The sequence below is a fragment of the Oncorhynchus masou genome, chromosome 32, assembly GCF_036934945.1.
Source record: "Oncorhynchus masou masou isolate Uvic2021 chromosome 32, UVic_Omas_1.1, whole genome shotgun sequence".
NCBI classification, from domain to species: domain Eukaryota; kingdom Metazoa; phylum Chordata; class Actinopteri; order Salmoniformes; family Salmonidae; genus Oncorhynchus; species Oncorhynchus masou.
The window spans coordinates 95,123,785-95,136,284 of NC_088243.1; the positions used below are offsets into that span (position 1 = coordinate 95,123,785).

Genomic DNA, 12,500 nt, shown 5'->3' on the forward strand with positions numbered 1-12,500 from the left:
AGACTGGTCAACAAGCAGCATGCTAGATAACAGGTCCTAGAGACACACAACAACAGACTGGTCAACAAGCAGCATGCTAGATAAGTGTGTACCTTGGAGCTGTCAGACACCATGTCCCAGTTCCCACCACTCAGAGAGAACTTCCCTGACCCCATCCTCAACAGGATCTCTTCAGGTGTGTCCTTGGGGCCGTTAGCGAAGGGCGTGTATCCTGCTAACATGGTGTATAACAACACTCCAAGACTCCAGATATCACAGGCAGCATCATAACCCTGACGCATCAACACCTACACACAGAAATACATACACAGAGAGAGTCACATCCAGAGAAACACAAAGAGCAAAATACAACAAACTCAGTACAGGTAAGGGGCTAGAGAACACTCAGATTGCTTAACTTCACCTTCCTAACCCTAAACCATCTAACTTCACCTTCCTAACCCTAAACCAACAAACTTCACCTTCCTAACCCTAAACCATCTAACTTCACCTTCCTAACCCTAAACCATCTAACTTCACCTTCCTAACCCTAAACCAACAAACTTCACCTTCCTAACCCTAAACCAACTAACTTCACCTTCCTAACCCTAAACCATCTAACTTCACCTTCCTAACCCTAAACCATCTAACTTCACCTTCCTAACCCTAAACCATCTAACTTCACCTTCCTAACCCTAAACCATCTAACTTCACCTTCCTAACCCTAAACCATCTAACTTCACCTTCCTAACCCTAAACCATCTAACTTCACCTTCCTAACCCTAAACCATCTAACTTCACCTTCCTAACCCTAAACCAACAAACTTCACCTTCCTAATGTCAAACCTAACTTAACCCTTCCTAATGTCAACCCTAACTTTACTCTTCCTAATGTCAACCCTAACTTTACCCTTCCTAATGTCAACCCTAATATCACCCTTCCTAATATCAACCCTTCCTAATGTCAACCCTAACTTTACCCTTCCTAATGTCAACCCTAACTTAACCCTTCCTAATGTCAACCCTAACTTTACTCTTCCTAATGTCAACCCTAACTTTACCCTTCCTAATGTCAACCCTAACTTAACCCTTCCTAATATCAACCCTTCCTAATGTCAACCCTAACTTTACCCTTCCTAATATCAACCCTAACTTAACCCTTCCTAATGTCAACCCTTCCTAATATCAACCCTAACTTAACCCTTCCTAATGTCAACCCTAACTTTACTCTTCCTAATGTCAACCCTAACTTAACCCTTCCTAATGTCAACCCTAACTTTAACCTTCCTAACCCTAAACCATCTAACTTCACCTTCCTAACCCTAAACCATCTAACTTCACCTTCCTAACCCTAAACCATCTAACTTCACCTTCCTAACCCTAAACCATCTAACTTCACCTTCCTAACCCTAAACCATCTAACTTCACCTTCCTAACCCTAAACCATCTAACTTCACCTTCCTAACCCTAAACCATCTAACTTCACCTTCCTAACCCTAAACCATCTAACTTCACCTTCCTAATGTCAACCCTAACTTCACCCTTCCTAATATCAACCCTAACTTAACCCTTCCTAATGTCAACCCTAACTTTACCATTCCTAACCCACTGCAGACTTCCTAACACAAACTTTAGCCTTTCGTAACCCTCCAACTTCACCCATCTAAGTTAACCAATCATAACCATCTAACTTAACCCTGTCTAGCCCAAATACTCCAACTTTACCCTTCCTAACTTTTTAGTGACAAGTGGCACTATTCGGAAACTCGGATAAATGTCCAAAGTAAACTTACTCAGGCTCAGAAGCTAGGATATGCATATACAGTGAGGCAAAAAAGTATTTAGTCAGCCACCAATTGTGCAAGTTCTCCCACTTAAAAAGATGAGGCCTGTAATTTTCATCATAGGTACACTTCAACTATGACAGACAAAATGAGAGAGAGAAAAAAAAGAGAAAATCACATTGTAGGATTTTTAATTAATTAATTTGCAAATTATGGTGGAAAATAAGTATTTGGTCAATAACAAAGTTTATCTCAATACTTTGTTATATACCCTTTGTTGGCAATGACAGCGGTCAAATGTTTTCTGTAAGTCTTCACAAGGTTTTCACACACTGTTGCTGGTATGTTGGCCCATTCCTCCATGCAGATCTCCTCTAGAGCAGTGATGTGGGGGGCGGCAGGGTAGTCCAGTGGTTAGAGTGTTGAACTCGTAACTGGAAGGTTGCAAGTTCAAACCCCCGAGCTGACAAGGTACAAATCTGTCGTTCTGCCCCTGAACAGGCAGTTAACTCACTGTTCCTAGGCCGTCATTGAAAATAAGAATTTGTTCTTAACTGACTTGCCTAGTTAAAAACACAGACTTTCAACTTCCTCCAAAGATTTTCTCTGGGGTTGAGATCTGGAGACTGGCCACTCCAGAACCTTGAAATGCTTCTTACGAAGCCACTACTTCGTTGCCCGGGTGGTGTGTTGGGATCATTGTCATGCTGAAAGACCCAGCCACATTTCATCTTCAATGCCCTTGCTGATGGAAGGAGGTTTTCACTCAAAATCTCACGATACATGGCCCCATTCATTCTTTCCTTTACACGGATCAGTCGTCCTGGTCCCTTTGCAGAAAAACAGCCCCAAAGCATGATGTTTCCACCTCCATGCTTCATAGTAGGTATGATGTTCTTTGGATGCAACTCAGCATTCTTTGTCCTCCAAACACGATGAGTTGAGTTTTTACCAAAAAGTTATATTTTGGTTTCATCTGAACATATGACATTCTCCCAATCTTCTTCTGGATCATCCAAATGCACTCTAGCAAACTTCAGACGGGCCTGGACATTTACTGGCTTAAGCAGGGGGACACGTCTGGCACTGCAGGATTTGAGTCCCTGGCGGCGTAGTGTGTTACTGATGGTAGGCTTTGTTACTTTGGTCCCAGCTCTCTGCAGGTCATTCACTAGGTCCCCCCGTGTGGTTCCGGCGATTTTTGCTCACCGTTCTTGTGATCATTTTGACCCCACGGAGTGAGACCTTGCGTGGAGACCCAGATCGAGGCAGATTATCAGTGGTCTTGTATGTCTTCCATTTCCTAATAATTGCTCCTACAGTTGATTTCTTCAAACCAAGCTGCTTACCTATTGCAGATTCAGTCTTCCCAGCCTGGTGCAGGTCTACAATTTTGTTTCTGGTGTCATTTGACAGCTCTTTGGTCTCGGGCCATAGTGGAGTTTGGAGTGTGACTGTTTGAGGTTGTGGACAGGTGTCTTTTATACTGATAACAAGTTCAAACAGGTGCCATTAATACAGGTAACGAGTGGAGGACAGAGGAGCCTCTTAACCAGTTGGATTTAGGGGACGCTATTTTAATTTTTGGATGAAAAACGTTCCCATTTTAAACAAGATATTTTGTCACGAAAAGATGCTCGACTATGCATATAATTGACAGCTTTGGAAAGAAAACACTGACGTTTCCAAAACTGCAAAGATATTGTCTGAGTGCCACAGAACTGATGTTACAGGCGAAACCCAGATAAAAATCCAACCAGGAAGTGCCGCATTTTTTGAAACCGCCTCATGCCAATGACTCCTTATATGGCTGTGAATGAGCTAAGAATGAGCTTACGTTTTCCCCAAGGTGTCTACAGCATTGTGACGTCTTTTTAGACATTTCCCTTGAAGAATGGCTGAAAGGTACTATATATGGCATGTGGTCACATGGTGTCTCCCGCAGAAAGCCTTGTGTAAAATACTGAGGTAGCCATTTTTCCAATCACTTCTTATGAGAAACCAACTGCCTTGACGGATATATCGAATATATTTGTTAAAAACACCTTGAGGATGGATCCTAAATGGATCCTCATCTTTTTAAGTGGAAGAACTTGCACAATTGGTGGCTGACTAAATACTTTTTTGCCCCACTGTACTTGGTAGAATTGGATAGAAAACACTGACGTTTCTAAAACTGTTAAAAAAAATGTCTGAGTATAACAGAACTGATATGGCAGGTGAAAACCCGAGGAAAATCCATCCAGGAAGTGGGATTTTTTTAATGTGAGTGGTTTTCCATTGAATGTAATTGATTAGGGCCCAGATTGCAGTTCCTATGGCTTCCACTAGATGTCAACAGTCATTAGACATGGTTTCAGACAAAGAAAAATACCTTTCGGTTAGGGGACTGGGGAAGCATGCTGTACTGGTTTGCGCTCGAGACTGTGCACGCCCTTCGATCTTTTTCCTTTCTATTAAATACGCTATTGTCTGGTGGACATATTATCGATTATTTAGATACACCCTAACTTTCCAACGTCACCCTTCCCAACCCTCCAACGTCACCCTTCCCAACCCTCCAACGTCACCCTTCCCAACCCTCCAACGTCACCCTTCCCAACCCTCCAACGTCACCCTTCGCTACCCTCCAACGTCACCCTTCGCTACCCTCCAACGTCACCCTTCGCTACCCTCCAACGTCACCCTTCGCTACCCTCCAACGTCACCCTTCCCTACCCTCCAACGTCACCCTTCCCTACCCTCCAACGTCACCCTTCCCTACCCTCCAACGTCACCCTTCCCTACCCTCCAACGTCACCCTTCGCTACCCTCCAACGTCAACCCTTCGCTACCCTCCAACGTCACCCTTCCAAACCCTCCAACGTCACCCTTCCCAACCCTTCCCTACCCTCCAACGTCACCCTTCCAAACCTTCCAACGTCACCCTTCCCAACCCTCCAACGTCACCCTTCGCTACCCTCCAACGTCACCCTTCGCTACCCTCCAACGTCACCCTTCGCTACCCTCCAACGTCACCCTTCGCTACCCTCCAACGTCACCCTTCGCTACCCTCCAACGTCACCCTTCCCTACCCTCCAACGTCACCCTTCCCTACCCTCCAACGTCACCCTTCCCTACCCTCCAACCTCACCCTTCCCTACCCTCCAACGTCACCCTTCGCTACCCTCCAACGTCAACCCTTCGCTACCCTCCAACGTCACCCTTCCAAACCCTCCAACGTCACCCTTCCCAACCCTTCCCTACCCTCCAACGTCACCCTTCCAAACCCTCCAACGTCACCCTTCCCAACCCTCCAACGTCACCCTTCCCTAACCTCCAACGTCACCCTTCCCTAACCTCCAACGCCACCCTTCCCTACCCTCCAACGTCACCCTTCGCTACCCTCCAACGTCACCCTTCGCTACCCTCCAACGTCACCCTTCGCTACCCTCCAACGTCACCCTTCGCTACCCTCCAACGTCACCCTTCGCTACCCTCCAACGTCACCCTTCGCTACCCTCCAACGTCACCCTTCGCTACCCTCCAACGTCACCCTTCGCTACCCTCCAACGTCACCCTTCGCTACCCTCCAACGTCACCCTTCCCTACCCTCCAACGTCACCCTTCCCTACCCTCCAACGTCACCCTTCCCTACCCTCCAACCTCACCCTTCCCTACCCTCCAACCTCACCCTTCCCTACCCTCCAACCTCACCCTTCCCAACCCTCCAACGTCACCCTGCCCTACCCTCCAACGTCACCCTTCCCAACCCTCCAACGTCACCCTTCCCAACCCTCCAACGTCACCCTTCCCAACCCTCCGTCACCCTTCCCAACCCTCCGTCACCCTTCCCAACCCTCCGTCACCCTTCCCAACCCTAACGTCACCATTCCCAACCCTCCGTCACCCTTCCCAACCCTAACGTCACCCTTCCCAACCCTAACGTCACCCTTCCCAACCCTAACGTCACCCTTCCCAACCCTAACGTCACCCTTCCCAACCCTAACGTCACCCTTCCCAACCCTAACGTCACCAATCTAACTTAACCCTTTAACCCTAACCCTCTATCTTGACCCTTCCTAACCCACCAACTTTATCCGTCCTAACCCTACAACGTTATCCTTCCTAACCCTACAGCTTTATCCTTCCTAAACCTCTAACCTTCCTAACCCACTGCTTTCTCTCTCTCTTCCTCCTCCTCTCTCTCACCTCTGGAGCAACAAAGTTAGCTGTGTAACATGGTGTTAGTAGCAGTCCGTTTCCTCCTCTCAGCTGCTTGGAGAAACCAAAATCACAGATCCTGATAGAATCAGGATTCCCACTGTCGTCCATATAGAGGATGTTACTGGGCTTTAAGTCCCTATGGACAACCTAGAGGAAAGAGGGAGAGGAAAGAGATGAAGGAGAAAGGGGGAAAGAGGAGAGAGAGGGAAGAGGAGAGAGAGAGAGGGAAGAGGAGAGAGAGCGAGAGGGAGGAGAGAGGGGAGAGAAGAGAGGAAGAGGAGTGAGCGAGAGAGGGAAGAGGAGCGAGAGCGAGGAGGAGCAAGCGAGAGCGAGGAGGAGCGAGCGAGAGGGAGGAGGAGCGAGCGAGAGGGAAGAGGAGCGAGCGAGAGGGAAGAGGAGCGAGCGAGAGGGAAGAGGAGCGAACGAGAGGGAAGAGGAGCGAGCGAGAGGGAAGAGGAGCGAGCGAGAGGGAAGAGGAGCGAGCGAGAGGGAAGAGGAGCGAGCGAGAGGGAAGAGGAGCGAGCGAGAGGGAAGAGGAGCGAGCGAGAGGAGCGAGCGAGAGGGGAAGGAGAGAGAGGGAGGCGAGAGAGAAGAAACAGGAAAGAGGATGATGGAGGAAGGATAGGAGGTAGAGAGGAAGAGGGAGGAAGAGAGGGATATGTTAGATAAAAAACACCCACATGCCAGTCTACAGTGTGTTACACGTGTGTAGATGTTTCTTCATACTGTGTCTCAGTCTTACCCCTTGACAGTGCAGGTAGTGGACAGTCTTGGTAATAGTGTAGAGAACAGAGCTTGCTTCTCTCTCTGAGAAGAACTTCTGTCTGAGGATCTTATCCAGTAACTCTCCTCCCTTCATCAGTTCTGTTACCACATACACATACCTGCCCTCATCATAAACCTAACACACACACACACACACACACACACACACACACACACACACACACACACACACACACACACACACACACACACACACACACACACACACACACACACACACACACACACACACACACACACACACACACACACACACACACGTTAATACACTGAGCTGTCAGTACAAACAGAATACATACAGACAGAGACACAGTTTAGGGGTACGGTAACAGTTTAGGGGTATGGTAACAGCTTAGGGGTACGGTCAAGAACGCAGAGTTCCTCTCAGCCTATGCTGCTCTTCAGTCCCTAGACCTTTTGGCCCTGACAGAGACATGATCACCCCAGAGAACACTGCTACTCCAGCTGCTCTCTCTTCATCTGACTATGTTTCTCTCATAGTCCGAGAGAATCTGGTCATCACGGTGGTGGCACATGGCTAATCATTTCTCCTAACTGGAGATGTTCTCTTTTCTCACCTGTCCATCTCATTTGAATTCCATGATGTCACGGTCTGCTGTCCACTCAAGCTTAACATTGTTGTCATCTATCGCCCACCAGGTGCCCTTGGAGAGTTCCTCAATGAGCTGGACACCTTGATAAGTTAATTTCCTGCTGATGGCTCACCGCTCTTCGTACTTGGTGACTTCAACCCCCCTCCAGGTCTCTGTTCTCCTACTAATCTCACTGTAACCCCCCCAGGTCTCTGTTCTCCTACTAATCTCACTGCAACCCCCCCCCCCAGGTCTCTGTTCTCCTACTAATCTCACTGTAACCCCCCAGGTCTCTGTTCTCCTACTAATCTCACTGTAAACCCCCCCAGGTATCTGTTCTCCTACTAATCTCACTGCAACCCCCCCCCAGGTCTCTGTTCTCCTACTAATCTCACTGTAACCCCCAGGTCTCTGTTCTCCTACTAATCTCACTGCAACCCCCCCCCCAGGTCTCTGTTCTCCTACTAATCTCACTGTAACCCCCAGGTCTCTGTTCTCCTACTAATCTCACTGTAACCCCCAGGTATCTGTTCTCCTACTAATCTCACTGTAACCCCCCAGGTCTCTGTTCTCCTACTAATCTCACTGTAACCCCCCAGGTCTCTGTTATCCTACTAATCTCACTGTCCCCCTCCTGGTCTCTGTTCTCCTACTAATCTCACTGTAACCCCCAGGTCTCTGTTCACCTACTAATCTCACGGTAACCCCCCCAGGTCTCTGTTCTCCTACTAATCTCACTGCAACCCCCCCAGGTCTCTGTTCTCCTACTAATCTCACTGTAACCCCCCAGGTCTCTGTTCTCCTACTAATCTCACTGTAACCCCCCCAGGTCTCTGTTCTCCTACTAATCTCACTGCAACCCCCCCCCCAGGTCTCTGTTCTCCTACTAATCTCACTGTAACCCCCAGGTCTCTGTTCTCCTACTAATCTCACTGTAACCCCCCAGGTCTCTGTTCTCCTACTAATCTCACTGCAACCCCCCCCCCCCCAGGTCTCTGTTCTCCTACTAATCTCACTGTAACCCCCCAGGTCTCTGTTCTCCTACTAATCTCACTGTGACCCCTCCAGGTCTCTGTTCTCCTACTAATCTCACTGTAACCCCCTCCAGGTCTCTGTTCTCCTACTAATCTCACTGTAACCCCCCCAGGTCTCTGTTCTCCTACTAATCTCACTGTGACTCCCCTCCAGGTCTCTGTTCACCTACTAATCTCACTGTGACTCCCCTCCAGGTCTCTGTTCTCCTACTAATCTCACTGTAACCCCCCCAGGTCTCTGTTCTCCTACTAATCTCACTGTAAACCCCTCCATGTCTCTGTTCTCCTAATAATCTCACTGTAACCCCCTCCAGGTCTCTGTTCTCCTACTAATCTCACTGTAACCCCCCCAGGTCTCTGTTCTCCTACTAATCTCACTGCACCCCCCTCCAGGTCTCTGTTCTCCTACTAATCTCACTGTAAACCCCTCCATGTCTCTGTTCTCCTACTAATCTCACTGTAACCCCCTCCAGGTCTCTGTTCACCTACTAATCTCACTGTGACTCCCCTCCAGGTCTCTGTTCTCCTACTAATCTCACTGCACCCCCCCCCCAGGTCTCTGTTCTCCTACTAATCTCACTGTGACCCCCCTCCAGGTCTCTGTTCTCCTACTAATCTCACTGTGACTCCCCTCCAGGTCTCTGTTCTCCTAATAATCTCACTGTAACCCCCCCAGGTCTCTGTTCTCCTACTAATCTCACTGTAACCCCCCCCAGGTCTCTGTTCTCCTACTAATCTCACTGTAACCCCCCCAGGTCTCTGTTCTCCTACTAATCTCACTGTGACTCCCCTCCAGGTCTCTGTTCACCTACTAATCTCACTGTGACTCCCCTCCAGGTCTCTGTTCTCCTACTAATCTCACTGTAACCCCCCCAGGTCTCTGTTCTCCTACTAATCTCACTGTAACCCCCTCCAGGTCTCTGTTCACCTACTAATCTCACTGTGACTCCCCTCCAGGTCTCTGTTCTCCTACTAATCTCACTGCACCCCCCCCAGGTCTCTGTTCTCCTACTAATCTCACTGTGACCCCCCTCCAGGTCTCTGTTCTCCTACTAATCTCACTGTGACTCCCCTCCAGGTCTCTGTTCTCCTAATAATCTCACTGTAACCCCCCAGGTCTCTGTTCTCCTACTAATCTCACTGTAACCCCCCCAGGTCTCTGTTCTCCTACTAATCTCACTGTGACCCCCTCCAGGTCTCTGTTCTCCTACTAATCTCACTGTGACTCCCCTCCAGGTCTCTGTTCTCCTAATAATCTCACTGTAACCCCCCAGGTCTCTGTTCTCCTACTAATCTCACTGTGATCCCCCTCCAGGTCTCTGTTCTCCTACTAATCTCACTGCAACCCCCCCCAGGTCTCTGTTCTCCTACTAATCTCACTGTAACCCCCTCCAGGTCTCTGTTCTCCTACTAATCTCACTGCAACCCCCCCCCCCCCCAGGTCTCTGTTCTCCTACTAATCTCACTGTAACCCCCCTCCAGGTCTCTGTTCTCCTACTAATCTCACTGCAACCCCCCCAGGTCTCTGTTCTCCTACTAATCTCACTGTAACCCCCCCCAGGTCTCTGTTCTCCTACTAATCTCACTGTGACCCCCTCCAGGTCTCTGTTCTCCTACTAATCTCACTGTAACCCCCCCAGGTCTCTGTTCTCCTACTAATCTCACTGTGACCCCCCTCCAGGTCTCTGTTCACCTACTAATCTCACTGTGACTCCCCTCCAGGTCTCTGTTCTCCTACTAATCTCACTGCACCCCCCCCCCCAGGTCTCTGTTCTCCTACTAATCTCACTGTGACCCCCCTCCAGGTCTCTGTTCTCCTACTAATCTCACTGTGACTCCCCTCCAGGTCTCTGTTCTCCTACTAATCTCACTGCAACCCCCCCCCCAGGTCTCTGTTCTCCTACTAATCTCACTGCAACCCCCCCCCAGGTTTCTGTTCTCCTACTAATCTCACTGTAACCCCCTCCAGGTCTCTGTTCTCCTACTAATCTCACTGCAACCCCCCCCCCCAGGTCTCTGTTCTCCTACTAATCTCACTGTAACCCCCCCAGGTCTCTGTTCTCCTACTAATCTCACTGTAACCTCCTCCAGGTCTCTGTTCTCCTACTAATCTCACTGTAACCCCCCAGGTCTCTGTTCTCCTACTAATCTCACTGCACCCCCCCCCCAGGTCTCTGTTCTCCTACTAATCTCACTGTGACCCCCTCCAGGTCTCTGTTCTCCTACTAATCTCACTGTGACTCCCCTCCAGGTCTCTGTTCTCCTAATAATCTCACTGTAACCCCCCAGGTCTCTGTTCTCCTACTAATCTCACTGTGACCCCCCTCCAGGTCTCTGTTCACCTACTAATCTCACTGTGACCCCCTCCAGGTCTCTGTTCTCCTACTAATCTCACTGTAACCCCCCAGGTCTCTGTTCTCCTACTAATCTCACTGCACCCCCCCCCCCCAGGTCTCTGTTATCCTACCAATCTCACTGTGACCCCCTCCAGGTCTCTGTTCTCCTACTAATCTCACTGTGACCCCCTCCAGGTCTCTGTTCTCCTACTAATCTCACTGTGACCCCCTCCAGGTCTCTGTTCTCCTAATAATCTCACTGTAACCCCCCAGGTCTCTGTTCTCCTACTAATCTCACTGTGACCCCCTCCAGGTCTCTGTTCTCCTACTAATCTCACTGCACCCCCCCCCCCAGGTCACTGTTCTCCTACTAATCTCACTGTAACCCCCCAGGTCTCTGTTCTCCTACTAATCTCACTGCACCCCCCCCCCAGGTCTCTGTTATCCTACCAATCTCACTGTGACCCCCTCCAGGTCTCTGTTCTCCTACTAATCTCACTGTGACCCCCCCAGGTCTCTGTTCTCCTACTAATCTCACTGCACCCCCCCCCCCCAGGTAACTGTTCTCCTCCTAATCTCACTGCAACCCACTCCAGGTCTCTGTTCTCCTACTAATCTCACTGCAGCCCTCCTCCAGGTCTTCAACCCCCCTATTGAGTGCACTGGTCTCACAAAGAACTACCCGACAACCATGCCTCAGGACTACCTGACATGATGACTCCTTGCTGTCCCCAGTCCACCTGGCTGTGCTGCTGCTCCAGTTTCAACTGTTCATTTATGAATATTTGAACATCTTGGCCACGTTCTATAATAATCTCCACACGGCACAGCCAGAGGAGGACTGGCCACCCCACATAGCCTGGTTCCTCTCTAGGTTTCCTAGAGGTAAGGTAACTTGTTACCAGTCTCTCTGTCCTTGGTGATAGCTACTTGTTACCAGTCTCTCTGTCCTTGGTGATAGCTACTTGTTACCAGTCTCTCTGTCCTTGGTGATAGCTACTTGTTACCAGTCTCTCTGTCCTTGGTGATAGCTACTTGTTACCAGTCTCTCTGTCCTTGGTGACTGTGATATGTGGTTGTCCCACCTACACTTACATTTGTCCTTTAGCAGACACTCAACCAGAGCAACTTACAGTAGTGAGGGGATACATTTCCACACGGGACCTAGCCATTTTAAGATGAATGCACTAACTGTAAGTCGCTCTAAATAAGAGCATCTGCTAAATTACTCAAATGTAAATGTAACAGTTTGGGATACAGTACTTACATCTTTGAGTGTGATGATGTTGGGGTGTTGTGCGTATCTCATCAGAATCTCAATCTCCTCCGATGGATCCCTCTTACCCTTATCTATTATCTAGAAAGACAGACATTCAGGTGAGTATCTAGTTAGAACAGGTTTAGTTGGATACTTGACTTTGCTTATATAATTTTTTACACCCTTTTTCTCCCTCATCACTGCAACTCCCTGGAGGGCTCAGGAGAGGTGAAGGTCAAGGCATGCATCCTCCGAAACATTACCCGACAAACCACGTTCCTTAACATCCACCCGCTTAACCCGGAAGCCAGCTGCACCAATGTGTCGGAGGAAACACTGTTAAACTGACAACCGAAGTCAGCCTGCAGGCGCCCGGCATGCCACAAGGTGGCGCTAGAGCGCGGTGAGCCATGTAAAGCCCCCCTGACCGAACCCTCCCCTAACCCAGACAACGATGGGCCAATTGTTCTCCACCATATGTTGACCGCCAGTTGTGACAGCCTGGGATCCAACCAGGGTCTGTG

At 49.1% G+C, this 12,500-nt stretch overlaps 1 protein-coding gene across 1 annotated transcript in view; it reads right to left on the reverse strand.

Moving 5' to 3' along the window:
- The window catches only part of rps6kal (ribosomal protein S6 kinase a, like), a 34,648-nt gene that overhangs the window by 1,452 nt on the left and 20,696 nt on the right, over window positions 1–12,500 (reverse strand). Inside the window, exons 7-10 of the mRNA XM_064955502.1 lie at window positions 11,986–12,075; window positions 6,712–6,870; window positions 5,955–6,116; window positions 93–287 (exon numbers count right to left, since the gene is read on the reverse strand). Of these exons, the coding sequence (XP_064811574.1) occupies window positions 93–287; window positions 5,955–6,116; window positions 6,712–6,870; window positions 11,986–12,075 (606 nt within the window). The remainder of the gene's footprint in view (window positions 1–92; window positions 288–5,954; window positions 6,117–6,711; window positions 6,871–11,985; window positions 12,076–12,500) is intronic.